At 51.3% G+C, this 21,098-nt stretch overlaps 1 protein-coding gene across 1 annotated transcript in view; it reads right to left on the reverse strand.

Moving 5' to 3' along the window:
• Window positions 1-250: 250 nt before the first annotated feature.
• Window positions 251-21,098, reverse strand: part of baz (par-3 family cell polarity regulator) — a 50,073-nt gene continuing 29,225 nt past the window's right edge. Inside the window, exons 2-14 of the mRNA XM_029112510.1 lie at window positions 8,981-9,236; window positions 7,118-7,533; window positions 4,994-5,977; window positions 4,017-4,834; window positions 3,672-3,874; window positions 3,380-3,532; window positions 2,972-3,052; window positions 2,414-2,698; window positions 1,954-2,258; window positions 1,615-1,851; window positions 1,344-1,493; window positions 927-1,169; window positions 251-743 (exon numbers count right to left, since the gene is read on the reverse strand). Of these exons, the coding sequence (XP_028968343.1) occupies window positions 564-743; window positions 927-1,169; window positions 1,344-1,493; window positions 1,615-1,851; window positions 1,954-2,258; window positions 2,414-2,698; window positions 2,972-3,052; window positions 3,380-3,532; window positions 3,672-3,874; window positions 4,017-4,834; window positions 4,994-5,977; window positions 7,118-7,533; window positions 8,981-9,236 (4,311 nt within the window). The 3' untranslated portion in view covers window positions 251-563. The remainder of the gene's footprint in view (window positions 744-926; window positions 1,170-1,343; window positions 1,494-1,614; window positions 1,852-1,953; window positions 2,259-2,413; window positions 2,699-2,971; window positions 3,053-3,379; window positions 3,533-3,671; window positions 3,875-4,016; window positions 4,835-4,993; window positions 5,978-7,117; window positions 7,534-8,980; window positions 9,237-21,098) is intronic.

Below are 21,098 nucleotides of genomic sequence, written 5' to 3' on the forward strand. Positions count from 1 at the left end.
TGAGTGAGTCATTTTCGTATATACAATCCATGTCCAACATCATATTCAGCATCGACATCGGACGCTGCCTTTTCGATCTGAGTGATCGTGAGGTGGCAAGTCCGTACGACGATGACGTGGTTTCACAAAAAATACGAAGGACTTTTTTGTTCATCTGAATCAGTGGCTGAGCATGCTACTTAAGTACACAGAGAGATCGCACGAGCTCATGCACACCGATCGGCGGACATACGGTATATACAGAGAGATACAATCGTCCGCTCGTCCATCCGTTCGTCCGAGTCCGGTCAGCTTCATCATCGCCGCGAATCGGTCCAGCGTTCGTGTCGTCTTGCGCCTCCGTCATAAATATATGCGTGATGATAATTGTAAATGGAAGTTGTCTAATCAACACTTGAGAAAGTGGCCAACAATAAATAGGCGAGGCCGAAGACCCAATGCCGGCTAGTCGTTACTCTAGCAGGAGGTCTCCGACGCTTCGAGTCGGTGGTTCTTATATGTACATGAGCGGAACAGCGGCAACGCTTCGTATTTCCATCTTAAACGTATGAAGAAGGAGCCGGCTACACTTTCGATCCCGGGGGAATCTTCCCCATTGAAGTTCGAGGCGCCGCGGTCGGCCGAGCCATTGTCGCGTACACGTGGGCAGGATTGCAGCTTTGCGCAACCGGAGGATAAGCCATCAGATTCGGTTGCATTCGACCTTTGTCGCCTCCGTAGTTCGCAGGTGGTCTTTGTTTCATCTGCGCAGTAGGTAGATATAGCTCATTGTTAGTCTCGAGAATCAGCTGGGAATCCCCTGTCAAACTCTCGGAGAGAGCGGATCGGACTTCCAGTTGGGGGTTCTCAGCGAGAAAATCCGTTGATCATCCGAATATTAATTTCTCGTGTTTGCCTTTCGACATCCGTGATTCCTAGAGACTTACGTGTTGCGCCGGTTCGCTGCTTTGTCGCTGGTGAACGAGATGCATGCTTTGCTGTTGAAGCTGGTTCACATTCGCGTAATGGGGGAACTGTCGGTTATGACTTTGCGGATGATGCTTCTGCTGCTGCTGACCAGGAGGCGACGTCGGGTCTACAACCCCCACTCTCGACCCCGGCCGTTCGATCTCCCGGTATACAGTGTATTGCTTCATCCCTCGCGTCACGATTCCGTAGTCGAGATGCGACTGAAGGGCATAAGAGAACTGGGTTATTGCAAAAGTCACTCTGAACATGGATTCAGGAGGATTTCTTCAATCAGAGTCCCTTCGCGATTTTGACGTCGCTCCCGCATGAATCGAGAAAGATAATTTCTTGGCAGTGGGGTGTGTATTCCCTTATCGTCCCAGTATGTTACTCACGTGCGATGACCGATTACTCCTCAAGCTTATACTGCGACTGAAGTGCCCCAGATCATCGGCTCGGAATTGCGATTGACTCGGTTGAGCGTGAAACTGATTCAAATTGTAAGCCGGGATAGGTGGCAACGGTCTTCCATTATGTTGGCCATACTGAAATATTTCGAAGCTCCTGATGTTGGCTCGAATCTCTCTGAAGCTCATTTCGCTCAAGCAAGAGACGATTTTATGTTTAGGCTCTACTTTCTCCGTTCCTGAGAAAGGGAGAACTTACGGGGTCAAACTGTTGTTGGTACTGTTGATGCTGCAACTGGAGTTTCCCGTGATACCACTCCTCCAGCTGCTGGGGAAGTCTTTGACTCCGCGGCTGAGTGCTCATTGGAGGGGGCCCATGGGTTTGCAGACCGTTGGCCATCACTAACGGAAGACCGTTTTGGTTCGGAGACGATCCGTAGTCAGCTGACGTTAGCCGACAAGAACTGTTCTGACTTCGCGTAGCCGCTACCTGGGTCTGAAAATACGATCAGAATCAGGCGCGGACAGGTGAAATTCACATCTCTGGCGGGACTCCTCACTCTCATCTGCTGTGAAGCTCGGGCAGATGATGACTCACCCTCTCCCAATGAGTTGGGTGCAGAACTCGATGCGAGGGGGGTCCTTGAGTTGTTGAACTGCATTGGCTAGGCAAGAGCGCTTTTTTCTGCTCTTCGACAAATAACCTCCTCCGCTCAGCTTCCATCGAGTGCTTGCTGCCACCGGGCTCCGGGATGGTTTTCCTGTTCTTCCCGAAACGGAACATGCCCCGGAAAAAACCCTTCTTGCGGGGTTTCTCATCAGGGGATAGGGGCGAGAAGGAGTCGAGAGGGATGGCTCCCCTCAATGGGGTCTGCACCGCATCGGGAGAAAGGTCTTCATCCACTGAAACGAGCAAGTTTCGCAGTCAGCATCGTGCAAGGACACACATGAGACACGGAAAATGTACTCCACAGTAACTGGAGTTTAAACATTCCCGACGAAGTTCTTTACAGGACTTCCCCAATAAATGGAGAAGAAGCGATCTTGGCCTTCCTCACCTCGTTGTACACGTTTGAAGCTCTTCGTCGGCGGCGTCGACCCATCCCATGCGGCAGGCAGACTCTTATCAACGGCTTGTCTGAAGCTGGGGTTGCCCCGCTTTTGAGGTTGGCTCAAGCTTTCGAGACTCGAACTCCGTTGCATAGAGAGCGGTAGACATCGCAGAGAAGGTTTCACGCCGTCGTACGATACCGTTGAAGACTCCGTTCCGGGCGATTCACCGTTGGCCATAGCTGTATGGTAAGGACAGGCGTTTGGTGAATTGGGCTGGTACTTCGCAGCTGCTAAGAGTTAGGACGGTGTTACGCGAGAGAATTCATCATTAGGTTCACGATCGGTCAACCCCACATGCAGCGCGACCGCGAGTCTAGAACTCGGGACGGATTATCCAAGTCACGGCTCCGTGAATTTTCCGGGCGCGACGATCGCAGGGAACGGGGGTCAGCAAACGATTCTACCATAGAGAAGCCTCCGGAGATTCGCAGCGGGAACGTTCAGAGAGACAAGCGTCATGCAGGAAGGAAGCTACAGCAATTTTTTTTCGAACGATTACATACTGCAGCACGCTGGATAAAACATCTGCACCGGGAAGAGCATTGGAGTCCTTGGCACCATAGGTAAAGGTCGTTGATAATCGACTACAGGAGGAGTAGTTAGTTTAGAGAGGGCACCAGATGGTTAGGATTTGATTACACCAAAACAGAGAATCGGCTCATGACCATCACCACGCTGGAGTCGTTCAGGAACGCTACTGGGGTTCCGACTGCCGTGCTCCCATGAGAAGTTCTTTTCGAAAAATCGATGACAGCGCCGCAAGCACTTGACCGATTCATGATAGGCCAGCCGAAAGAAATAGGTAACACCGCTGAAGGTCAGAGCCCTGACTTCAATCGTCGAGATGGAGGTCACTTGGGATACCAGCAGTCAGTCACCACAAAACAGAGAGAGACTCTGTCTCAACTCACAGTCAGGACTTGGTTTTCTGTTCTCCTTGTTGCTTCCTTGCGCAGTCTGCGGTGAGGCCACGCTATTCGCTTTCATCAAGTAATTCCCGCGACTGATCGAGTCCATCGAGTTTGAGCGGTACAGCGTTGTGCTGTTGGGCGCCCCTTGTGACACTGGAAAATGAGGGAGCATCATGAGGATTCCTGCGCGACGGTTCCCCCAAAGTGGAAGCCTTCCCGGGAGGAGGCTCGAGGTTCGGACTTCGTTGAGGAAATTGGCGGATTCCTGGCTATCCCAATCACAGGCACTTACTCGATCGCTGACGAAGATCTCCCCCGCTTCTAGATTGCTCCAAGCGATAATTGCCACCTTGCTGCTGTCGCATCATTCGATTCTCCTTATTTTTCTTATAAGTGTCGGTTGACTTGGCGTCTAGGTGTGCGTGTCGCTTCTCAGACATCGACTGTCGTCCGAATCCGTCTCTCGAAAACGCTCCATCGATGGCCAAGGACATACTGTGCAGAAGGAAGGATGTTAGTATCATATTCGCTGAATTTGAATTTATCCAGGGTTCGCCCTCCTTAATGTACGGAGATATAAAGTCAATGAAATCAACAGTCGGGATTCTCGGAAGGGATGAGGTCACGTATAACTCACTCGCTCGTGTTCAGCGCGGATTCGGAACCCCCGTCGTCGTTAGTGACGTTGGCGTTGTAGTCGTCATTGAGTAAAACACCATTCTTCTCTAGAGCTCCGGTCGAGTTATTCGGCGTTAGGTCTGGAGGACTGCTGCTCACAGGCGTGGGCCTGATGTTGCTCCTACCGTAGATTACTTGTTGCAAGCCGGCTTGACCGATCGGAGTTCCAGGGCTATCTAGGACCGAGGAAACGTCGACCTGCCCCGGAGAACCCATCAGCTTCTCGATGACGGGGTTCCGTTTGTTGATGGAGCCGTACACCTCGTTCCTGCGATCACGATCATGCGGAGGTGTGACGTTCCCATTGTACGGTGGCTGGCTGACGTTTTCTTTCGAGTCCATTATGGAACTGCTCCCAGAACTTGTGGAGAGGAATCCTTCCTCGAATTTGAGGTTTTCTTCGGAATCAGCACTTGGAAGCCTTCGAGCGACGGTTAGCTTGATGTACGGGCCGTCCATCTTGAACATTGAGTGTCGCAACGTATCCATCGCCTCCGAATTCGTTTTGCCGAGAAGGCTCTCCCCGTTGATCGAGAGCAGCTGGTCGTTGGGTTTTAATCGGCCGTCCTTGGAAGCTGCTCCTCCGTTAATGACAGACTTGATGAACAGACCCATGTCTTGCGACAGGTTGTTGTTCGTCGAGGTTTTGCCTTTCACAGAGATGCCCAACCCAGCTGACCCGGTATCGGTGGGTAAGATGTCTAACGCAATGATGTGCCGCTCCTTCCAAGGGTAGATTCCCACTTCCTCTGGAGGGGCGTCTACTTTATCCGGCGGCTGAAAAATCAAGAAAATCAATTGAGCATATCATGATGGAAGAAGCTACACCCGGGCCCAACTATCCGTGAGGGAGGCGAAGGATCACGGAGTGAGATATCATCATGATAACGGTTGATATAATCTCGAGAGCATTGAGGGAAAGATTGGACAACTCACGATTTCCCTTGGGAGGTTCTGCTCCAGGCACTCTTGTCTGGAAACTACGAGATGCACAGTATTCCCAGAAGGGATTGCTCTCAGCATGCCGACAACGTCCGGCTGGGTTTTTCCCGTAATCTCAACACCATTGACTTCGAGCAGTCGGTCTCCCGACCTCAGTCTCCCGTCATGAATGGCAGCGCCTCGGGGAAGAATGCTCTTTATATAGATTGGAGCCAATCCCCCCGAGAGGTTGTCTCTCGTCGTTAAACTGAAGCCGAGTCCCTCTTCTCCTTTCACCAACTCTATGTTGACCTTCTTGCCGATCTTTCTAGTATTGGCCGCGTTGAGAGCCGCGATCCTGCCGGGAGTGACGCCGACCACCATTTCTCGTTTGCCAGGGGACGGAGCGCTCTCCAACGAACTGTCCTTGCTCTGAACAGCGGTCTCGTCTCTGCTCCTCGACGGAATGGCCGGCGCTGCTTTCGAGATAGGAGATGCCGGTAGCGACAAAGATTTCCCAGCGACTTTAATAATTATTTGAGGATCCTTCAACGTCGAACGGAAAACCGCTTGCGCCTCAGTGAACGACAGTTGCAGGAGCGATTTGCCATTTACTTCTACGATGCGATCGCCTATCTGAAGCCGGCCGTCGCGATCTACCCGCGAGCCGGGCTCGATACCCTGGATAACTAGACCCAGACCCTCGAGGCCGTTTTGGTTCTGCTCGGGAACTACGTGTATTCCAAGAGGTTCGTCCTCGCTGGGCAAGATTACCACATTTTCTCGACCCGGATCGCTCGCTCCCGACACGTGTCGCTCATGCGATGCGGCGGGGCTCGAAGGCGTGTCTACGCCGGCCAGCGTACGATCTGCCGCCTCGTACCATTCGTAGGCACTTGCCAGCATTGAGCGACGATTGGCACTACGACTGAAATTGCTTTGGGGTCTTCGCGAAACGACTTCATCTTCGTCCGAGTCATCGATGCGGCCGGCTGAATCCTGCAATTCACGTATTGTTTCTTAGAAAGCCATCTATCGTATCCATCTTTCGGTTGGGAGCAGTCGTTGACGCCACCGTCCTCGTCTTGTTTGTATAGCCGCGGGTAGAGCGGGCGTCGTGGAACGAGAAAGTAATATATAGGCAGGTAGGAAGGAGATTGACGTTTTTAACGCGTATTTATCAAGATCATGGAAAGGAGAAAATCGCAGTTGTCATCATCAACACCTCACACCTCGCCCCTATATTGACAAGTGAGAGCCAAGACTCGCATATGAAGTTCGTTCTATTCGGGGCAACGGCTTGACGGCAGTACAGCCCGTTTTGCAAGAGCATCGATGGGGCTTCGTGGCAACTAACGAAACGCTATGGAGACGTCAAAAGTTTCCATCTGGAACTTCGTTGACAGTTGCCCGATGTGGAGCGCCGTTCACTTTCCAATTTTTTCGTCACATTCTCTTCTTCCGCTCCGACTGAAGGAATGGCGTGATTCTCCAGACCGCGGAGACTCACAAAATAATCTAAGCCTTGTGTCCGAACTTCGGAAAACTCGTCTGTATCAATTTTTTCCCACCGAATTCAAGCGAAAAATGTTCCGAGAACTCCTTGAAAAGACCCCGAAGCATCACGAGCAGACGCAAATGGCGAATTTCGCTGCTCGTGCAAGGCGCTTGAATTGTCGCGTTTTCGAACAATTCTGTATCAGGGCCCGGACTTTTCTGGTACGAAACTACGGATAAGGCAGAAAGAATCGGCTCCATGTTCGGCGATCGTGATCCATGGGGGTCGTCTGTGCTACTTGGGAAGCGAGAGCTTAAGGCCAGCTGCCAGCAAACTTCCAAGAAGTTCCTCCTCTGTTTTTACAATGCACCATCAGTGCGAAATTGTGTCTTACTTCTGGCATTCGTGAGCAGAAAATCTAGGCAGAAAAAATAAAGAATGACCCCTAAAAAGTCATCATGTATTAGATCCGAGGAAGAAGACATCGTGTGGCTCGGAAGCCTCTGATGGAGAATTCGGATGAACATCGAACGACCGTTAGGCCAGGGGGATGTGAGTGACGACTGGACTTTCCACGATTTTCGGCGGAAACTTTGGGACTTCCATACCTCGATCGAAAAAAAATGAACATCCACACTCACCCTATGCAGACTCTGACTCCGCCGACGATGGTAGCGGTTGTTCATTTGGTTGATATTGGAATTGCTGCTAACGTTGTTGATGTTGCTATTATTATTGTTGTTGTTGGTGCTGCCGCTGGAAGCGCTGTACTTCATCGACTGCTGATCACTGTTGCGGTTGTTGTTGCCATCCGTGGCTGAGATTGTACTAAAACTGCTACTGTTGTTGTTGTTGTTTTGCTGGTGATGATGAAGGTGATGGTTGCTGATCTGATGGTTGTTGAGAGCTTCTTCGGGTACGACGGCTGCGGACCATCTCTTGCCGTGATGATCAAGAGTGGCCACACCGTTTTCGCCTGCCATCAATCCTGCGGGTAGAGCAGTCCCGTTCAAGAGAGCTGGCTCGCTGCCTCGCCGAACATGCAACGTAGACATCCCTGCGTTCGGGAAGGACACGTTAGAGGATGGAGGAGGATTCACGACCTTTATGTGTAATTCCAAGAGCCGGGGATCGAGCACGCTTCCTATCGACATGCTCACTCCCCATCGGTACCTCGACTAGACTAAGACGAATTCTCGAAAGATGACTTGGCGAGCCACTGACTAGAGATATGCCGGGTCATTGTGCAGGTGAGTCAAGCATCTTTATGTAGAGCGTGGCATGCCTTACACGGATTACCACAGCGTGTGCGCAAGCGCTTGGAATAAGCTTCGATAAACACAATACCGATGATTCATGGATCGATACTCGATGATGACAAGAAATGGAAAATATCGTTTTGGATGAAGAAGAATTCGATCGCTTCCAACAATCGGTTCTATACGCTCCTCCCGTTGCTGAACTTGACCACATGGTCGCAGCTTCTTCGGAGCTTCGCACCAGACTTCTAGCGGGGAGCCGTGCAGCGATCAATACATGTGGCATGTCACAGAGACCCTTCTTCCACGCGACTGGAATCTGATCGGGACGATGCGACGGACCCTCCCATGAAAACAATGCAGTCCCCGGATCATATGAAGAGAAATCGAGTGCGATTATCGGCGCCGAATCTGACTTCAATGGGCTTCGTATACGCATTCGACTCTCGCCGGTCTTCGACTACCGGAAATCTCATCATCGTTTCCGTGATTTTCCTTATTTTTGTGCGTTGTGTGGACGTGGGTCACTCATTCTTTGAGCCGCCCTTCGATCTTTTCGCGAATAACCCACACCAGAAGCTTCGACCTAGATTTGAGCCGGGGGAAGAAACACAAAGAAGTGCGGCAGAAGACACCGAGCGCACGGCGGGAAGGAAGGAGGCGATCAAAGCGTCGGGAACCTCCAGGAGCGATCCCTGTCGTCGGATCAACCAATAGTCGAGGAATTCGGTGTTCTCCTCTATTCTCATACGGCGGTTCTCCGGTTCACAGAATGAATATGTTTAGAGGTACCATTCTCCAAGGAGAGCCGAAAGGGTTTCCGACACCTTACTCCGGCATCGATAAGACAGGGAAGTCGTCCCAGCCGTCGAATCCCCGTCGATAACTTGGCGGCGCTCAAAGTCATGCGCGGTGCACGAATGTCTGAGTCTTTAAGAGCGCATCGAATGATCTGGGATTAGACTTTAATCGAGGGCTTCCAGCATCGAGTCGGGATGAAAAGCGGAGATTCGAGCGTGGAACGAATGCTCGGGGCGGAAAATGAGTAGATGAGTTAGTCTGAGCTTCGAGTGAAAGGAGCAATCCACGAAAGATCCGTCGCGAACCCTGCGCCCCGGAGCCGGGCAAACCTATTGAATCTCTTCGCCAGCTCGAAAATATGGCGAGAATGCCAAACCTCAACCTAAGGGTACCGTTCGCGTTCCTCGTCTCTCGGAGATAATTATTCAGCTACTCTGCACTCACCTAACGATAGCTTCTCGGTCGTACAGGAGTCGGCATGATTCTCGATGAAGAGATCGGGACTCTCCGTTCCGACAGAGCTCGCGCTCGTCCCATCGCCAGTGTGATGCTGCGAACTCACGGGAGAACTTTGTTCGGCGAATAAGGCGATCAGGTTCTCCCGGTCATCACACACGTCTCCAATAAGGTCGTCTTGATCGAGAATGGCATCGTCTTTGTACGATTTCACATTGTGCACCGTGACCCAGGCGTCGTGTGGCTGGAATAGAATGGTTCGAGGTCAAGTACGGCGCGACATATGGATTCGAGTGGCTAATGAGAGGACCTTCGCTTCCCCAAGACGTTTTCCCGAGAATTCCACACTCTGATTGCGACCTCAACATTCTGTCGAGTCGGGGACATTGATCTCGGATGGTGCCCGGCAATCCGAGCATGGAGTCTAACGGGAGCTGTCCAAGCCGGATTTACCGCAATACGTCCGCCGAATTTCGGAGAGGAGCTCGTGGCAGGTATCAACGAATAAGATGCCGCGCAGGACCTAGCCCTGGAGAAACTCGTGACGGAAACTCGCGAGATGTCGTTTTGTGAGAACGCAGCAAGTGGAGGACATAATTTATTGGAAAGACAGAGCTTGCTTCCTAAATAACAGCTTGACACTGTCGAGAGAATGCGCGTAAGCAAGAGATTACTAACTCGAGCCGAATCAGTTTTCCCATGCAGCTCGTCGTGGCGAGGAGTGAAAGCCCTGAAGTCAGTTTCTCACAGTAGTCGTAGACATTTTTAGTTTGGCTGAGCCGGCGTGTATTATCTCATTAACAAGGAGCTCAACGTTTGCGGCTCAATTAAAAACGGACGGGAAGAATCTTGCTAAAAATAAAACCACTCCGCGGGCGTTACCCCAGAGCTGATACATCGGGCCGCTTCTCAACCACCGCCCGATAGTGTCTGAGCGAGGAAAAGCCTCCGAAAAACATGACTGGGGCAATAAACAAGAAGAATTCCGAATCGATAGCGATGCCAGGATCTCTGGAGAGACCGATATCGGAAGAGAGTGATCGGAGGGACACAGATGCCAGGTGTCGGTGCCCGTGTACCGTCTGCGACCGTCCCACGATCCGTGAATAATGTTCTCTCCTCGCCGCACGATTTTGCTTAGGGTTATCTCAGTCCGGGAGGGACGCTCCGACGGTGAGAGAAATCCCGAATGTCTATCACATCACTGATGATCCGATGAACGAGCAATATTCCGAATCCCTGGCAATGTCCGAAAATAATGATGGAGGGGGCGCAGGGCACTTACGCACAACTCGACCCTATAGCACGGCTTCGAAGACGATATCAAGATGAGCGTCAGCGGAAAGGTTCAGATAATCGATGGAGGGACATCAGGTCCATTCTCCAGTCGATTCGAAAAAAAAACATCACATTTTCTCACTCGGGCACCAGAAAAATGTGCGGAGCCTTCGAGGCAAAGACCTCCGGACTTGCAGTAGCTAGCCGTGATCTGGATTTTTCGGATCCTTATCGATACCCCCTCCTTGCCTTACGACCAAGGTCCTTGTCGACGTCTGCTAATAGTTTCCGACATAGAAGATGTGGAGTATAATGAATCTTTTCTATTTCGTTCAGGTCTTTCTGCCTCCAGGTCAGCGATTTCAAGGTGCTTCGCCTTCTTCTCGATGACGATATTTTAAAAATGATAATTTTACTGGGTTGGGCCCTGTGCGCCGATACAGGCCTCAATATCGGACGCAATCACAGCTCCAGAATGGTCTCATTTCTATGCGTTTGTTTTGCATGAGAAGAGGGCTTCACAGGTCATATTATGCCGAGAATGGAACTCGACTCGCTGGAACGTCCGAAAGGCGAAAACAAAAGCTGCTCATTATCTCAAATACCGCGTCGATGTTCCTGATCTCTTTCCGCTCTAAGCGTTCTATATTTCTGACACCTACATACCACCCGCTCGGGACGAATCTCGTGGGGAGGCATCTCGCAGCCGACCCGTCACCATAGAGAACATCTCGAAAGCCCAGAAACCGATTCAAAGTCTCTACGAATCTCCGTCTGCCACAGACCTCAGGGTTCGGAAGGGCAGGACTGAACGAGGTAGCATGAGATGGAACGAACTGAGACCGGGCTCCCCTTGTGAAATTTTATAGAGAAATGATCTGAAAGGCGGTTCCGGCATCGGCGACGAATGTCATGCTACCCCCACAGTTTTATCGCTTGACCCGAACCCGTTATCTCGGATGAGAGGTCAATATGTTAGGATCGCAATTCCAGAGAGACGGCAAATCCAGTCAGCTCCATATATCGTATGCTGGGGATTCGCAAACCGTGTCGGGAAAGAGACGCTATAAGATAGGGGTAGATTCCAGGTGGAGTGGGAGTGGGGGCAGGAATACAATAATGGCGAAGACGAAGAGTCGTGATCAGTGAGAGAACGATCCCCAGAAAGCGTCTCAAATCGCTTTTTCTGTGCGGGGGACCCTGTCATCGCATTGAGCAAAATCCAATGAGCATTCCAATAGTCGACCTCATGACTCATGGCGATGGACGATGCTCGTTCGCCTCCATCCCGCGACACGGCCACCGGAAAGAAATCTCAAGCAGGATGAAGGGAAGTGGCAGCACACGCGACAGGAGGAAAACGAACACGAGCTCCTCTACGCATGCAATTTTTCCGCGGAGCTCATCACCCTTCCTCCGCCGTTGTCGGTTGACTCGAATTTTGGTTATGCCCCCAATATCTTCACAAGGGATACGCGGTCCGGCTTCATAGACCCTGTACGCCGCAAGGGCGGACTACGATAGCTCGTACGTGGGGACGCAAATGGGTACTTGACGTCGGGGTAAGTCCAGCGTGTCGTCACGTGGAGGCCGTTCCATTCATTATCGTTTTCGACGAAGCAGAAACCCGCCAGGCACTCCAGGAATTCACCCGAATTGCCGAAGGATGATCGAACTTCTATTTTCGTAATTCCACTTTCGGGGATCGCGACCATCGGACATCCGTCAAACCTCAGGAATCAGTCACAGATGAGGGAACTACTCGAGAGAGCCATGGGATCGATTTATAAAAATTGGAAGCAGGACATGAATGCCCTTGCAATGGGCAGTCCACAGGAACTCTACTCGAAAATTCCGCCTCAATCTCTAGGGAGCGGAATTATCAAACTAGGCGACGAGCGACTACAAAGGTACAAAAATCTCGAGTCTCCTTTCAGCGCGTCCGCGAGCGAGCAGTCGTACCACTCGAAACTCTCACGACTGTCCAAACAAGAAAACGTCGAGGACCACCGCGACGGCAGGTCTGCTCAGCTTTCATCACGTGGCTGCACTGCAGTAAATTTTTGTTTGCTGGGAATTTTCGACGCCAAAACGGCGTGAGCGATCATTTCACTGAGAACAAGCGAAAACTCCTTGACAGCTCGCGAAGAGCCCTCTCTTGAATTATTCAAAAATACACCGTATCGCTCACGCTGTGTGTAATTCTCCCACACGTTAGCCCATGATCACGTCTCGAAATCCCAATACTTACTGTCGAATCACTGGTTCCGTTGGATCGTGTCAGATTTTTCTGATTACGAGCAACGCTATATTTCCGATGGCGACCCAAGAGGATAGACTTGACGTTGGACGTCATCTCCGTGACGTCTTCGTCAAGGACACATGGCCACCTCTGTAACGGAAATTCATCAAAGCGTGGTCACCACGGAGCCAACACTTTCACCAAGCGTAGCAGAGGATGCCTCGAAGAAACTGGCAGCTTCTGACGGTAGAATTCGCAAGACGACGCAAATAATGTTCCGTACTATGTTAATGAACTACGCGAACGGACCTCAAGTTCCCAAGAATGGCTAGACCCCCTTCGAGTCATACTCAGGACAAAAATCCAACCCTCATGCCAGTACCCGACTCGGCTCACAAGGGGATCATTGGCGCGTGTTCAATACCTAAGCTCACTGTGATGAGTTTTGCAATCCAAACACCGAACGCCGCCAGCCATAGGCACCGAGCAGGGTAATGAATCGAATCTCTACAGTCAAGTTCCGATGTCAAGACCAGCTGATTCAAATGTAATTTCCGACTCCGGCTCGATGGGATCGGAGTGAACACACGTGATCAAACGACAGAGCTGCTGGTGGAAGTCTGAGGAGAAAGCAAACAGGATCGCTCTGGGACGATGATTATGAACGTCAAACGTCGTTTTCGTTTTTCTCTCTTCATCTTTCGATTGGTTCCTGTATATCGTTCATATGGGAACCCGCGAAAGAAGGGATTCGCGCGGGGGGCGGAGCTCAAGGAAGAAAGTTGAAAAAAAAACTCTGACAATTGGCACCTCACCTTCATTTCGCTTGCAACGGGTACCTGTCGTCCGGATCGTCATCGCACTCGCCGGAGTCCCATATAGGTATATAACTCAGCGGTAATTTTTGGGGAAAAGAGGAAAAATACCGGAAGCTGCACCAAACGCCCGAGAAGACAAGCGACTTCAGTTCACATCAGCTGTGCACTGTGCCGATCGAGGCGGTAGCTCTTGAGAAACTGAAGCAAAGACTTGTAAAAGTCGAAATCGGAAAAGGTGACGGAGGAGAAAACTGGAGGAAGAAATCCAGACCTTCAGATAAGAATACAAAAAAAAAGCCAAGCTTTGAGCCGACACTGGAATGCTCCTGCGACCGAATCTTCCAAAAACAAGACTTCATTCTGGATGAATGTCGTCGCACTTGACCGGAGAAAAGGGGAACACAAATTACGTGCCAGAGAAGAGTCGGAGTAGGAAGACTCAAAGTTTTGGCCAACAATGGTGAGCCAGGGGGATGCAAAAGCTCAAGATTCTACAGGGCCGAAAGAGGGGCAAATTATCTCGGTCGCTCAGTTTATAAGCTTAGCCTTTTTTCCTAAGCGGCATTACTCGGTCGACCGATGGACGTCGCTCCTCACTGCTATTAAGCACTCGACGGAACAATGTCTTGCATTCTTTCTCGGCCAGCAGCGAGGCTCTTCGCCATTTTCTCGGATGATAAACTGTATCACAGGGGCTGGAGCTACGGCAATCCGCTCCGCGCTGACCAGAAATGGGACAAATAACCACACCGGCAACAAAGCACCCAAACATAAGCAGAGAAGGGGAAAAACAGCCCATGAGTGGGAGACTCTGACCAGCACCAGCAATGAATGCCGAGCGGATGATTAGTATGCGCGACAATCTTTCTTCTTAGGCACGCCGACCGAGAAAGCTGAAGAACGCATCGAAGACCGTATGGCCGGAGGGTCACTACTCACTACGAATCATGATGGACAACCACGTCGTTTCTACATCGACACACCGCATTGAAGCTAATGGGATGTATTTTTTAAATGATTCCCATTGGGTGAATCAAAGCGACTCCCCCGGTTTTCAGAGCAGGCTCGCCGCTTCCGAAATAATCTCAGAGCTTTAATTAGTTCTCGAAACTAATCAAAACAACGAGCGCCCACGGCATGGCAAAAACAAAGGTTCGTAAATATAGATCTTGAAGATGGAATTGCCCGGGAATTTCCATCCCAAAGAGACCCCTCGGGTTAGGGCAACGCTTGAGAAATGCTCAAGACACGGAGCGAGTCGGATTCGGGGCGGCAGCGCGGGCAAAAAATTAAGAGCTGCGACTGGAGGTAATGAGGCTCGAGAAAGCGTCCAAATCACACTGTGTTGAGAACATTATCGATGACGCTCATGAATATAAGCCCATGGAGGCTCGGAAAACACCGCTCATCTCATCGAGCCCAGTCGAACAGGGTCTCCGAAGCTATGAGAGCGAAAGACCAAGCCCCCCGTCACAAGCGTTGTTTTCTCCCAAGGCAAATATACGGTTATTTTTAAATGTTGAGCAAGCATTTGTCAAAGTCCTTCTTCTTCCTTGGGTATCGAAAGCGGACTGAACCTCACAACGATCAGACGCACAGCTTGAGACGTCGAAAGATTTCCGTTGCGAAGCCGTGAACGGTTTCGATTCGGAACGAAGACGCCGTCTAGCATTATACTGTCTGAATGTCCATCCGTCCGTCGACTGGCGGGTGGCTTACTTCGCTTGTCCGCCATGAGTCCAGCCAGCTCGCCATTCCGGAGGAAGCAAACGTACTTCCCGCCCCTGTCCATGAGCAAAAGAACGAAAGCGTCGATCCGTGCGACCCGAGAAAAGACATCCGAGCTCGAAGCACTTGTCTCTCTTCATTCCTATCACTCGCCGTCTTGCATGGAACTTTTGTCCGACACGAAGTTTTCCCCACCTCCTGTCGCCGCGGACACGTTTTGCCTCGGTTAAAAAACTGGGTTACTCGACGGAGCAGAATTCTGTCAGCTCCCGCCAGACGATATTCGGCTCAAATTCAGCGCGGAGATCGGGAGGCTGATAGCTTTCTCAAGCCCCAAAATAAAGGTCCTTTCAAAATCCTCGACAGAGCCATGTCATGGTAATTCTCAGAAGACGACTCGCACCGTCGTGCTCACCCCGTTTTCTGCTCTGTCCATACACAAAGAGGCGAATCCAAAAATATGAACGATTCGGGGTTCATATATAATCCTGGGGCGCGCACGACTACCCCATGACACGCTTCAGTGGCAGAATTTAACGATGGCGAGATACTGAGTTGAGTTTATTGCTCGCTCAGCTTTTTTTAATTTTCGAAAATGAGCCGACATGAACTTCAGAATCGAGTCGGACTAATTGCGCTTCCAGCCACGAGCAAGGCTATCCTGAGCGTTTCGAGCTTCTGTTCTGTGAAGGGTTGCGTGGGCTCTCCACGAACCGCTTTCCGATGGCTCCATACAGCCGCGATACGAAACTTGAGAATTAACTTCGCCTGTCCGCTCAGCCTGTGCCGAACTTCTGCGTCCTTGGCATTCCCGGAATCTAAGAACGGAAATAGCCACCGAGGAGAGCAGCAAGCTTTTCGTCGGGGAGGCATCATAGAGATACTTATCCTCATCGGGGTTGATACCGAAACCAAACGGACAGTTCGGGGCTCGGGAAGAGCGACCCGAAGCACGAATCGCTGCCGTTCACTAGAACTCACAGAGCGACTTATCGCTTGTGGGTCGAAGCGATGACCATCCCCACATCTAGTTCCATTAGAATTCCCTGGAACCGCTCCGCAGCTTCCGCCTCCAGGAGGCCTACTTTCCATGAATAAAAAGTTGAAGTCATTCCAAAGATCTCCACAGGAAGCGGGCAGCTCGCCTCATTGGGGGTGGGGGTGTTCTGCAGCGATCTCTGAAGAAATCTGGCACTTCATGCTGTCAAGATGTCACTTCAGCGATTTCGGGCAGCGAGCTCCCGGAATCTTCGGATAAGCAAAGACGAGCTCGGATTTGCTTTTTCGACAACAGAAGAACCCGATGGATTCTCGGATTCCAGGTACTGCTTATCTGTGCGCACAAGCCGAAACAGCCGAATCGACGATGAGAGCCGCTTTTGACGGTGGAATCTCGTCGAACGACTTCAGCCGGACGACAGACAAGGCTCGGAACATGTCTACCTTGGCCGCGATGCGCGATTCGTCATTCCCATGTAACAGTGCGGTGAGTGAACACGGTGAAGATTCATCTCCGCCCACACACCATTCGCCTTCCAATTTGCTCATCGTCTCGTCCCAGATAGGAAATACATAGGAGCGGCGCGAAGTCATTAACGGCTATTCGCAACAGAGACACGGAGATAGTCCTCTGGAATCGATGGTTTGAGTTTTGTTCCCGTCCGACTACGTGGTCGACCCCGTAAGACCCCGCGGAGGCTCGGTCGAAATGTCATCGATATGATCATAAATCATCGCGAGCTCCCCCTATTCGAACCGAACCTTTCAGTCCGTGATTGAACAAATCCGGAAGCGAGTTATTCACAACTCATGGGGAAAACGAAGCCAATACGCAAGACCCTTCGGCATCCCTCCCATTCTGGGAAGCTTGAAGAATTACGTATTGTGGATCTACACCGAAACCCCCGGGCGATCACTATGGCACCACGCGAGGAACCTGAATTTTATTCCCAACATCCCTCGACCGCGATTCTCCGGTGAATGTGGGAAAAGATTGAACAGTGTCAGTGTTTATCCAGTATGACGGATGAGCTGCCAGGCGCCCATACGACTCCGCTCCCACACCGTCACAGCAGTGTTCATCCCCTCAAGATCGATGACTAAGTGTTTTCCCGTCCTAACGGTCTTGGCAACATGCCTTGGCAAACGTGGAGTAGCGCGGTAATTGGTGCTTTCACCGCAAAGAGCTCCGCGGACAGGATCTCGCTCGAGCTGCACGCGACGTCCCTTCCCTTCCGTCGTATACATGGCACGCAGCGTCTTCATCCGATTTTTTAGCGTTTCCGATTCTAGGGCGGATAATCTCGTTCCAGAAGCACCGACAACAGAATGGAAACAAAAGCCGGAGGCAGCCAGGTAGTCAGCCATTCGGCGCGAATTGAAGCGTAACATTTGTTGAACAAAACTCGGTCAGAGCTTGGAAACAATTCCGAAAGCGAAGCAAGAACCCTTATTCCAGAAAAGCTAACTGTTCGAATAACGACAGAACGCGTTCACTAGATCGGATCAGTTCGGCCTTCAGATAAAGCGAGAGTGGAGCTTAAACATCCGGTTGTAGGTGGAATCATGAATAATTTATTCCTCGAACCTCCTTTCGACGCAGTACAAGCGTTGTACAGTTTTTGCCTCCCAGCTGTTTCGAATTTCAAACAATTGCTCGAACGCCGCGCCGATCCCTTTTCTACAAATGGGAATAATTAACGGACTTATTAATTCCCTCCGGGGAACGAACGGCTTTGAAATGGATTGCTCGCAATCAGGAATAGCGAAACGCCTCAATACGGCGCACGCCCATCGAGGAAATGTCATGAAAGGAGAGATCCCTCCCAAGTGACGAGTGAGCTCGGAGCTTTCTGCCCCGAGCTCTCGTCGGACTGCGGTGAGAAAATAAATTATTGAACCATAACGTCTGACGGATCCGTCAGGATCTAACGATCGGATGGCAAGCGTCCAACGGAGCGGGGATGAAGACGCATTAGGCGTACAATGTCACAACGATTCTTTCGGTGGTCGAACCAGCCATCCGCCAGACAAGCGTCACTCTTCATCCGAGTCGATGAAGAGAGAACAAAGATGCTGCCGAATAAAAGGGGACGAAAGTCGAAAACGCGGTTAGATCAGGCTGTCTCCGAAGCAGCGTGCAAACCTGATGGCGATTTTGAGAATCGAATCGGCTATTGTTTAATTGAAGTCTTGCGACGTTTTGAATGGGAGGCTGAACCGGGGGAATAACTGCCGCCGAAGTTGCCGCCGCTGCTGCTGTCTACTTCGACTGAGACCTTGGCCCGTGTGGGAGTTCGCCACCGCCCTCAGATTGCGCACTGACTGAGTGAGTGGTTGCTTGTATGCCTGGCTGGCTGACTTTTCGTCTTCATTTTTTTCTCGCAGTCAGCTCTCAGAGTTACGCGTCAACCACGCACCTTCGGAACAGAAAGAATATTCTATGACCCCCGCTGTCAGTTCCCCTCGACTTCGGCCACCGATACCCGATCGAGGTTCCACCGAGTCAACCTTGAGCACAGTCGAGAAGCCGATGGAGCATTCCGGGATTCAAATGCTTACAGGTACACCAACGTTGGAACCCAACGCTCCTGAGGCGATTCTTCTGCGCGCGCCGATTTCTTCTCCTCCCGATGCGCATCGCCGTCCGGAAACCCAACTCCGTTATGACCACAAATATGAGGAGCATCGCCGCTCGTGGAGGCTTGGATTCCCGGACAAACCCCCGTCTCGCCTTGCGGTATTCGGACGCATTGTTCATCATCCTTTTCATTCTCCTCGTCGCTCACATATTCTCCTAATCAACCCAATCACGGATGATCCCATTCTTCGCTGCTTGTTCTTGATGTACAGAACACCTTCGCGCCGCTCGTGCGTCAATGACGTCTCGCGTGATGTACGTATGCGAAACGGGGTTCCATCAAAAGTCAACCGGATAATCGATTGGAGCCGCAGGCTGAGAGCCGAGCGTCAATTCAACTCGATTATTAATAAGGAGAACGTGGCAGTCTGATCGATGTCGATCATGCTGCTTTCTGTGGATTTTCGCTCTGTTTCAGTCGCATCAGCGAAGAAATACGTCAACGTTTGACCGCGTTTGTTGGCGTGTTGCCGCTTGAATTTTCGCCAGAGTGAAAAGAACCGAGGAGCCATGTTGCTCTGCTCACAGTAGTCGTTATCCGGGCGCGCAATCCGCACTGAGCGAGTAACACGATTCGGCGATTCTCATGAGTCCATCCAGGAAAATCAGAATTCGCTTCTGGCTTTCCCGGAATATTCTGCAGCGTCAGAAGGTGGCGCAACCGCTCAGACAGCTGGAAGTTTCAGCTCGAGGAGGGGTGAACTAGGGGAGGACGCTGTGCCACGAATGGACAAACTCGAATCTTCCGGTGCCGCCGCATATCCTGGGCACGTGAACGTGTCCTCACAGAGGCGGATAAATGCCCCTTTCTCTGAGTTCCCTCCAACGTGACGTGTTGGCGGAGAATCGAGTCGATTGAGGAATTGGGCATCAGAAAGATGTGCCGGTAGTCTTCCGCGAGGGCATCCTCATGAGGAAAACTTCGGAAATACTCGATGCTGGCCTGTCGGTCGGGGGCTAAGAGCTCGTTTTCAGCTTGTCCAAAGCCTCGCTTGTTCCGCTTTCGCGAGCGGCGGCTTTACTACAGGAACACATGAGACGATCACATGAGCGTATTTGACGACGAGACAGCGACCGAAACCAGATTGCCGGTACTACAACAGACAGAGTCAAGCAAACAGACGGCGACTCAGAGCCAAGAGCCAACACAGACGCTCCGTATCACGATCGGCAGAACACGCGTTATTCACGACGCCGTCCTATCCACGAGCCATTGTCAGCCTGATTAAGCGGGACTTTGTCGCTTTTCTGCTAATATAAGTCTTGTATCGTTCGAGCCGAGGGGTCATCGGCTCGTCGACGTCGTGTTAGGCCAGGCCGCGGCGGCTAGTGGAATGATCGAGTTCTCGAATCGCTTGACTCCGCGAGAGACTCTCCGAACTGCGGTATTCGATGAGCAACGACATCACCATCGAACGATTAGAAAGGATTGAGACTCGCCCGGAAGCGAAGAGTGGAGACGCGTAGTGACGAGACAAGTACCACGCACTTGATAAGAAAAAAAACGCTAGAACCAAGGGGACCGCGTTCCCCAATCAAGATCGAAAGTTGAGAAGAGTTGCGAGGAAAAAACGGGACACAAGAAGAAACTACACAAAAACATTCCACGGTGTTTTTCAGTGTTTCTGAAAGGGGAGTCCCTGCGGAACCAATAGAAAAGTCTCCCGTGCAATCTCGTTGACCCCCCTGACACCTACAGCGAGCAGGAAGAATTCATTGTCGCCCACCCTCGTCCCACTTCTAGGCTGAGAGCGAACTTTCGACCCTGTGAGCGCTTACTCCTGCTTCGGGTATCGTCCGCAGGGGGGTCTTCTCCTAGCGTAGCGTGACAAGTCCGATTCAGTGGCTGGTGGTCGCATCGTTCGTCGGACGGGAAACGCTCACTGCCACGAGCAGGAACGCCTGTTTTGGTCTGACAGACTGAAAACAGTTGGCTCGGCAGGCAGGCGGACGGGCATGCAGGCAGGCAAGCAAGCGAGCGAGCACACAAGCGGGTGGACGGGCGGTCTTCTCGACGGAAGAAAAGGCAGACAGACAGACCGACTAACCAACGAGTCAAGTGGTGGCGGTCAGATAGTAGTATGTTCACTTCCATTTTGGCTCGAAAAAGGTCTTCGCATCGCTTGTCCGCCTTTCGAGCCTGTCTGTTACCGGACTCTTCTTCTTCTCCGACCGTTTCTGGTTTTCAAAACACGAACAAAATGCCAGCATCACAACAAGGGAACGCTCACACGGAACGACGTGACGACAGAACGTGTGCATAACTCCGGCTCCGCCAAGAGCTACCCCTGACGCTTCCCCGTCCCATGAGCATGCAGCGTTTAACTCGAATTTCCGTGAGTGGAATGATCAGAGCCGTATTCTGTGGAGGCGTAAAACGAATAGTGAAGAAAATCGAAT

This window comes from Galendromus occidentalis, unplaced genomic scaffold (genome assembly GCF_000255335.2).
Source record: "Galendromus occidentalis unplaced genomic scaffold, Mocc_1.1 scf7180000075683, whole genome shotgun sequence".
Taxonomy (NCBI): Eukaryota; Metazoa; Arthropoda; class Arachnida; order Mesostigmata; family Phytoseiidae; genus Galendromus; species Galendromus occidentalis.